The following is a 7,968-nucleotide window of genomic DNA, read 5'->3' as shown; positions in this document are numbered from 1 at the left end:
ACGGCTTCTATCCACTCCGGTAACCCACAACCACACCACAACGCTAGCTAGCTAGCTAGAGGGAGATATCATTCCCAGCCTAGATTACCTGGCCTAGCCTAGGTAGGTCAATTATGCCAACGCAAGGTTCGCACACACGATTGATTAGGCCAATGGCAACATCAACATGCATGCAACAAGCATGACAGAGAAGAAGAAGAAGCGCAGGCAAAGGAGAGGCAGACAGCAAGCATAAGCATCGTATCTCCTCTCCTGTGTCCCGGAGTGAAAGGAAAGGACACCCAACCCATCCATATATCAAGCAACAACCTATGGAACGGAGCAACAAATAATAATTACGTACTACTCCCTCCGTTCCTAAATACTTGTCTTTCTAGGCATTTCAACAAGTGACTACATACGAAGCAAACTGAGTGAATCTACACTCTAAAATATGTCTATATACATCTGTATATGATAGTCATTTGAAATGTCTAGAAAGACAAATATTTAGAAACGGAGGGAGTAATATTCATGTGCGCCACATAATTATCAATCACACCCCCACTACTACACCAAACCCACCCCACAGCGGCTAAAATAGCACAAGAGTTCTTTTTTCTTAAAGGAGGATTATCCCCGGCCTCTATGCATCAATCGACGCCCCAAGAGTTCTGATCACCATGAGCTAGGTATACTGTAATAATTAATCAATTGGGCAGCAAAAGAAATGAAATGGAAATTGAAACTGAAAAAAGCCTAAATTCGCGGCAATCTCGACGCTTTAGCTTCTGCTCCATCTTCTTTTCCTCATGATGGATGAAAACGAATGATTGCAAGGAAGCCTCTTCCGCCTTTGCACAGACAGTATGATGGCGCCAGGAAAAGTATAACAACGCCCATGGAAGTGAAGGGAAGGCCCGCACTACTAACCAAAGCACTGATTGAATTGAATCAAGACCGCTATTCGAATCGAAACCAACAGGGTTTCGCAGTTGCATCACCCTGCAGTGCATGCTGCAGATGTATAGGAGAGGGGAGCATGGAGAAGGCCACACGCCAAAAGGAATCTAGGACCATCTACCACTGCTGCTTGCTTCCGGCTGGGTTTTCAGACGCACGGCGGCAGTTATTAACCCAGAAGCAAGCAAGCGGCTGCAGTTGCCTTGGAACAGTAACAGTAACAGAAACAGAAGAAGATTATGACGGCCTGATGTGATCCTCCAACCACCAGACATCCAGAATCATCGTCGTTTGACGGTTCTGCGTCTGCGTGCACACAATGACCCTTGGAGCAACCAAAGAGGGCTCCAGAAATGATCACAGATGAAAGCAACGTTCTTCCCCGAACACAGATGCAAGCAGACAACCCCAACTCCAGAAACAAAGAGTTCGCGGTACAGACAGAGCACACCGATTTACAGCGCAAACCACATACAGCACACGGCGCGATCAAAGTAAAATAGTGCAGTAGTAGTAGATACACACACATCAACTTACACAACCTAACATGCTTGTTCCGAGCCAACATACAAGGAAATAATAAAGAGAATACACGTACGTTATATATATAAGTAAATCCCTTTCTCATCACACATGAAGTCCATCACCCTCGTACGACGATGATGCGAATCACAGGAAACGGACCGGGTTCATCGTTTTTGCTATTTCTGGTTCTTGCCCTTCTCGGCGGCCCTCGGAGCTGAAAAGTGGGAGCAAGTTTTCACGTTACAAGTCTGAATTAAGCACAAAGAACTAGTGGTACTTGGTGTGGTAAATGTAGAAGACAATGTTTCCTCGTATACACACACCCTATGCAAACATAGATATGTAGGTCCCACAGTCAATAGAACAGACCTAACTTGCTTCATCCAAATTTATTCTTCTACCAGTATATAGAATAAAGCAGTGCAAGCAGTAGATTCTCTGCCAGCCTTCCATACAAAAACTCATGGACACAAGTGACGATTTCCTTTCCTATTCTACTGTACATATTAACAGTACTTACCGAGGCCCACTGCATCTGACCCCTTCATGATCCTCATCCTCCTACAGCTGTCTGTGAACATTCTATGGTACAACAAAAATGAATATGTTACCCGTCAGGTGGCTTTTTATGGACAAGATGAATACTGGATCAAGCTCAGGAACTCATTGGAATGTGCAAAATCTTGGTGGGCCAGGCATTGCAATGATGTGGCAGACTAATATGGAAAATAAAGTAATACGCCATGGCTGGATGAAATCAAGAACTCACTGGAATGTCTTAAAAAAAATTCAGTTTCACAAAACATGTACAAATCAAGAACCCACTGGAATGTCTAAAATTGCTTTCTGTTCGACCCTTCTGTAATTCATTGCTGATGTAATGACTGCTTGTATGGGGCTGCCAATCTCTTTCGACTGCAACACGACAAATGGTGGGGAGCCCCCCCCCCCCCCTCTCTCTATAATCTCGGGAAAAACATGCACCATTCCCATTTATTTGTACAAAATTATTTCATATGTTCAGCAAAGAAATTACCAAATCTTCACTAGGAGGGAGATATGAGTTTTCAGTAACCATCCAAATCAATGGGCCCAAATGAGACACTTCAGCAATTAAAGTAGTATATTAAATGTATTGCCGCATTAAGCTTTGTTACTTCATTAAAATATTTAAGACACAAGGGGCAAGGGTGTACGCATATGCAGAAAATTGCAAGTAAAAAAAGAACTCGCTAATTAGATAGTTGCAAATACAGATGGAAATCATCAATATTTCTGTGAATTCTGTATTGCTAGTACATAATTTTATCAATATCCATATTACTCAATACTCACCGCCATGGAACATCACCAACAAGCATCCAATCGCCATCCTTATCCTCATAAGTGAGCACAAGTTCAGTCCCGCTTTTAAGATCCATCAGTCGACAATCAGATAATCCATCTCTTCCCGATTTTCCAGTCGATTCACCATGACCTGCAGGAACCAAGAACACACGGTATGCAAGTAAAGCCCTCTCAAAGAACATTTGCAAAAGAGTTATACTGGAACTAGCATTCATGGGAACATATCTGTGAAAAGAAGTCCAACTAAGGCTGGTAATGACATGGGACAATAATGTTAGTACCATGTGAACTCATTTCTACAGACCTCACAGGCAAAATCAATGGTGTTTCTAAGGCTGCATCAGCACAAACCATGTTATGTAATCCTGATGACAAACAGTCCAGAAAGTTGAGACCTTACATTAAACAAGCACAATAGCTGGTAATCCCTCCGTAAACAAGTATATAGTGATCTAAACGCTCTTATATTTGTTTACGGAGGTAGTACTTATTCTTGACGAACTGAGGTAACCGTCAATACTAGAACTAAAGACCCTAAAAACACCAAATACTACAATCTATGGAACCATATTTAGTATTCCCTCTGTTCACTTTTATAAGGCGTTGAAGACATTTCACACAGTATGCAAAGCAACTCATTTTCAGTTGTCTGAAACAACTTATAAAAGTGAACGGAGGGAGTATCAAAATGCAAGGAGAGGGAGAGTACATGTATACGGTAAAGACTGCATCTGCCCAAGTAAAAATGTGTAGAAAAAGGTATTTACTCACCAAACAATTATGAATATACCACCACACAACATCAACAAGCCTATTGTGGCATCCCAAGCAATAACAGAGCCCAAGATAAAGGGTAAAACAAGTGCTCACCAACAGTAAAGCCGCTGAACTTTTTCTCCAGCTCCAGCGAGAGGTCCTTGTAGTTCTTGTACATCTTAAGATCCACCTTCCTGAGGTAAGGAGCACCATCCATGCTAACCTTGACATAAAGGCAATCCGGTACTGGTGTCTGCTTCGCCTCGGCCTCGTCTTTGCTTCTGGGAGCAGATAAGTTGGTCGCCATGGTGTTCTTCCTGTAACTGCGGATTGGTGGCCATCCTACCACCTGTGCCCTGTTACGGAAATTCTAACAATCAAACACATATCCTTTAAGAATTAAGGTTGCTTTAGTAGCCACAAAGTACTGAAATTACAACATAAACCGAACCAGGACCGCAAGAAGATACCGGATTATACTATCTTGCAACTTGCAAGCACTGGGGTACAATTAGAGATGCTTGAGTAGATGAACAAAGTGAAAAAAAAATCCATGTGAATTGGCGCACTGGCTAACTAACTCACTGCAGCGATTCGGGGCCTTAGCATCAGCAAGTGGAGGCCAGACACACAAAAGTTGCTCCTTGTCCACAGCCAACAAGGACGCACACAAGAAGAAAGCTTCTTCAGCTTTTTCAGAGCAAGCACATGCTTTATTTACTTTTCTATTCTTATTAGTTCTGCTCATTTAAGATGATATTTTGAAGATGAATTGCTCCCATAACACGATCTGCTAAAACTTATTACGTAACGGAAACTGGGAAATGTTTTTTTTTGGCACCACAAGAATGAACAATTTCAAGGGAAAAGCCAAAGGAAACAGTAATAATCAAGTAAATCAAAAACCAATTTTATTTCCGCACCAAAGAACACCCACCAAAGAGAGCAACAAACCACACACAAACCCTGTCTAAAACACCAGCCATGTGTGGTAGGAAGAAAATCAAATTCAGCAAACTCGTTGACGAATCCTCACATGAAACCCCAAACTTCCCCCAAAAAGACTGCTCACGAGAAATTCCTACGGCTAACATCAAGAATTTTATTTAAAAGAAAAATGCAAATGAGGGGAAATAAATAAATAAAATGCTCAAAACCACAAGGCACCAACCGGTGCCCAGTCCACCTACTTGGCGGCCGGCGGCTGCGCCTTCTTCTTCTCGTCCTCTTCCTCCGCCACCGCGCCCGCGAACCCGCGCTTCGCCCCGCCCTTGGACAGAAGCTCCAGCGTCAGCGGCGCCTCCGACGCCGCTCCACCGCCGTCCCCAGCAGCGTCCTCCGTCCCCGGGAGCCCCAGGCGCAGCTCCGTGGCCGCCGCCGCCGCGGCCGGCGACAGCCCGATGTAGTCCCGCTCCTGTGGCGGCGCCATGACCAGCGCAATCAGGCGAGCATTACTGCGCCGGGCGCCGGGAGATCTTGGCTTTTTGGAGGCTTGCCGAGAAGGGGGGAGGGGAGGTGGGTTTGAGGTTTCCTGGCTCTGTGCGTGCGGGACGGCCCGTGTTCGTTGCTTGCTGCTGCAGTTGTGCGTGGGTTGCGCGAGTGGGGAAGACGGAGGGGAGAGAGCACGGGAAAATGGGGTTTAATGGTGCGTGTTTGCGAGGAGGCCCTTGGCTTTGCTTCGCAATTGCGCATGAGGTGTGGTCTTAGTTTATGCTTTTGTTTTGTCTTTTGCATTTTTTTAGGTCATTTTTGTCTTTTCTTTTGGGAGGTTCGGCAGTGTGAGAATCAAGAATCAGATGTTTTCCTTTTGTAGGTGGTGGATATTTTAAAGTAAATGTATAGAGTGTTGGCGCGCTTGATCTAGCCTCTTTGAGCAACTCCAACGGGCCGACCCAAACGGACGGCACATTTGTCCGCTTTTTGTTCATTTGGGTCGGCCCCCGCCCGGCGTCCGCCCAATTTTGCATTTGGGTCGGCAGTGCGCGCAACGCGCTGACCCATATGTGCCGGCGTGGCCGGCTGGCCGCCCAATTTGTACATTGATTTGCATTCAACATATTTATCAAATGAAAATGTTTAGTCTGGCAGCCCAAATAAATAGTATAGTTTACAGGCCAAATACAAATAAATTTTTTTCACATAGTTTTGCAAACGAATAAAAGAAGATACATCTATTGGTTGCCAACATGAGCCCACATATGCTCAACCAAATCATTTTGCAGTTGCACGTGAGTTTCTCAATCACGCGTGTCTTCATGAAATTGAGTGAACTGCTCAAATGTTGCTGCTACTCCATGCTCAGGCACAACATTCTCACCCTGAAACTGAAAGCCTTGATCGTACAGACGTTCCGGGCGCTCGTCTTCTACGATCATATTGTGCATGATCACATAAGCAGTCATCACCTCCCACAGTTTCTGCGTGCTCCAAGTATTAGCCGGATACCGAATGATGCCCCATCGAGATTGCAAAACACCAAAGGCACGCTCGACATCCTTTCTAGCACTCTCTTGCTCTTGGGCAAATCTTTTCCTTTTCTCTCCGACAGGGTTGGGTATTGTCTTGACAATAGTGGTCCACTGAGGGTAGATACCGTCACCCAGATAGTACCCTTTGTCGTAGTTGTGGCCGTTGACAGTAAAGTTCACCGGTGGGCTGTTGCCTTCGGCAAGCCTAGCAAACACCGGCAAGCGCCAAAGAAAGAGTGCGAGATCCAGAGATCTTGAGACGCCATAGCCTCTAGTATGACAGTGCAAGCCCTGACATGTCCCTTATACTGCCCTTGCCAAGCAGAAGGGCAGTTCTTTCACTCCCAGTGCATGCAGTCTATGCTGCCAAGCATCCCCGGGAAGCCCCTGCTGGCATTCATCGCCAACAAACGGGCTGTATCTTCAGCTGTCGGCTCTCTCAAGTACTCAGGGCCAAACACAGCAATAACAGCCTTGCAGAACTTATACAGGGACTCTAGGCATGTAGACTCGCTCATACGGATGTACTCGTCAATGAGATCACCGGGCACTCCGTATGCAAGCATTCAGATGGAGGCAGTGCATTTCTGATAAGAGGAGAAACCAATCTTGCCGACGGCATCCTCTTTGCACTCGAAGTAGTCATCATAGCCGACCACTCCCTCTCTAATACGGTTGAAAACATGCCTACTCATACGGAACCGGCGGCGGAATTTGTGATGTTTGAACAACGGGTTGGTTGTATCAAAGTAGTCCTTCCAGAGAAGGAAATGCCCGCTCTCTCGGTTGTGATTCAACGCCGGAAGGTGGCCCGAAATGGAGCCACGGAACAACGGCCGCTGGCTGTTGAGGTGGTGATGGACCAACACGGCAGCCAATATCTCCTCCTCCTCGTCGGACGATGAATCATCAGAGTCGCAAAGGAAATTGTGGAAAAGGAACTCGTCGGCGAACTCCATTTCGTACCTTGGCAAACTGTTGAACAGCTTGCGGGCGTCGACAAAGGAGACGGCCGGCGAGGGGAGTCGAGGCGCCCACAGACAAGCTAGCTGCCCTGCCGGCGTCCGACGAGTGTGACGGCGTCCGACGAGCGTGCCGGTCGGATGTGACAGGGGCGGCGAGGCGGCTTCTTGGTTGCGGGCGGCTGTGCGGTGGGGGAAGCGGCGGTGGGAAGCAGTTTGCTCCCCGGCGGCAAAACGGCGGCGGAGGGCGACGGCGGGAGGGGCGGCGTTGCTGGGCGGATGTGGAGGCGGCGGCAGCTGGAAGAGTCGCTGGAAAAAAATGGGCGGCGGCGTCGGCGACGGAGGAGGTGGGAGGGTTGCTTGTTGGCCGCAGGGTAAGACGGGAGGCCAATGTGCCACAGACCAGCGGGCCCGGGGACAGGAGTAGACGAGTGCGCGCGCGTCCGTCGCGTGTCCGTGCCGACGCAAATCCGGCTCAAAAATGGGTCGGGAATGGGTCGGCCGCGGACGAAAAACGGACGCGCGTCCGTTTGGGTCGGCACGTTGGGCCGCCTTTGTGTTCGCACCGACCTAAACGGACGGCGCGGACGAAATGGGTCGTGCATTGGAGTTGCTCTTAAGCATAGTTGAATCTTCTCATAGAAAAACAAAATCCCCTTATTAAAGCAACGACAAGTAATGTGGATTGGAGGGAGTAGCTGAACTGAAAACTACTTACTTGACTGTTGTGGCGACAAAAAGCAAGAGGGTCATTTTGAACCTTGTTGTGCTCAAACCCCATTCTTTGTTCTATATTGTCTTCTTTCTTTTTTGCCACCACTACCATTGTCTTTTTCTAGCCCATAGATCTACTTTTTCATCTTCTATTGCTATCGTTGCGGGGCATGTCTCTGCCTCCAATGCCTTTGATATGGACCATTGTTGATGTCTTCCTTATTTACCATCCTTATTGTTCTCCCCTAACTCCA

The 7,968-nt window shown here is 47.1% G+C and overlaps 1 protein-coding gene across 1 annotated transcript; it reads right to left on the bottom strand.

The window, feature by feature from the left end:
* Positions 1 to 1,396: 1,396 nt before the first annotated feature.
* Positions 1,397 to 5,212, bottom strand: LOC109762037 (auxin-responsive protein IAA21). The gene is made up of 5 exons (XM_020320850.4): positions 4,761 to 5,212; positions 3,685 to 3,926; positions 2,803 to 2,944; positions 1,988 to 2,049; positions 1,397 to 1,681 (listed from the first exon to the last, which is right to left on the bottom strand). The coding sequence occupies exons 1-5, from the start codon at positions 4,997 to 4,999 to the stop codon at positions 1,644 to 1,646; spliced, it is 723 nt and encodes a 240-aa protein (XP_020176439.1). The 5' UTR covers positions 5,000 to 5,212; the 3' UTR covers positions 1,397 to 1,643.
* Positions 5,213 to 7,968: the final 2,756 nt, after the last annotated feature.

Source organism: Aegilops tauschii, chromosome 7 (assembly GCF_002575655.3).
Source record: "Aegilops tauschii subsp. strangulata cultivar AL8/78 chromosome 7, Aet v6.0, whole genome shotgun sequence".
NCBI lineage: Eukaryota > Viridiplantae > Streptophyta > Magnoliopsida > Poales > Poaceae > Aegilops > Aegilops tauschii.
This window is presented reverse-complemented; position numbering and strand designations above follow the sequence as displayed.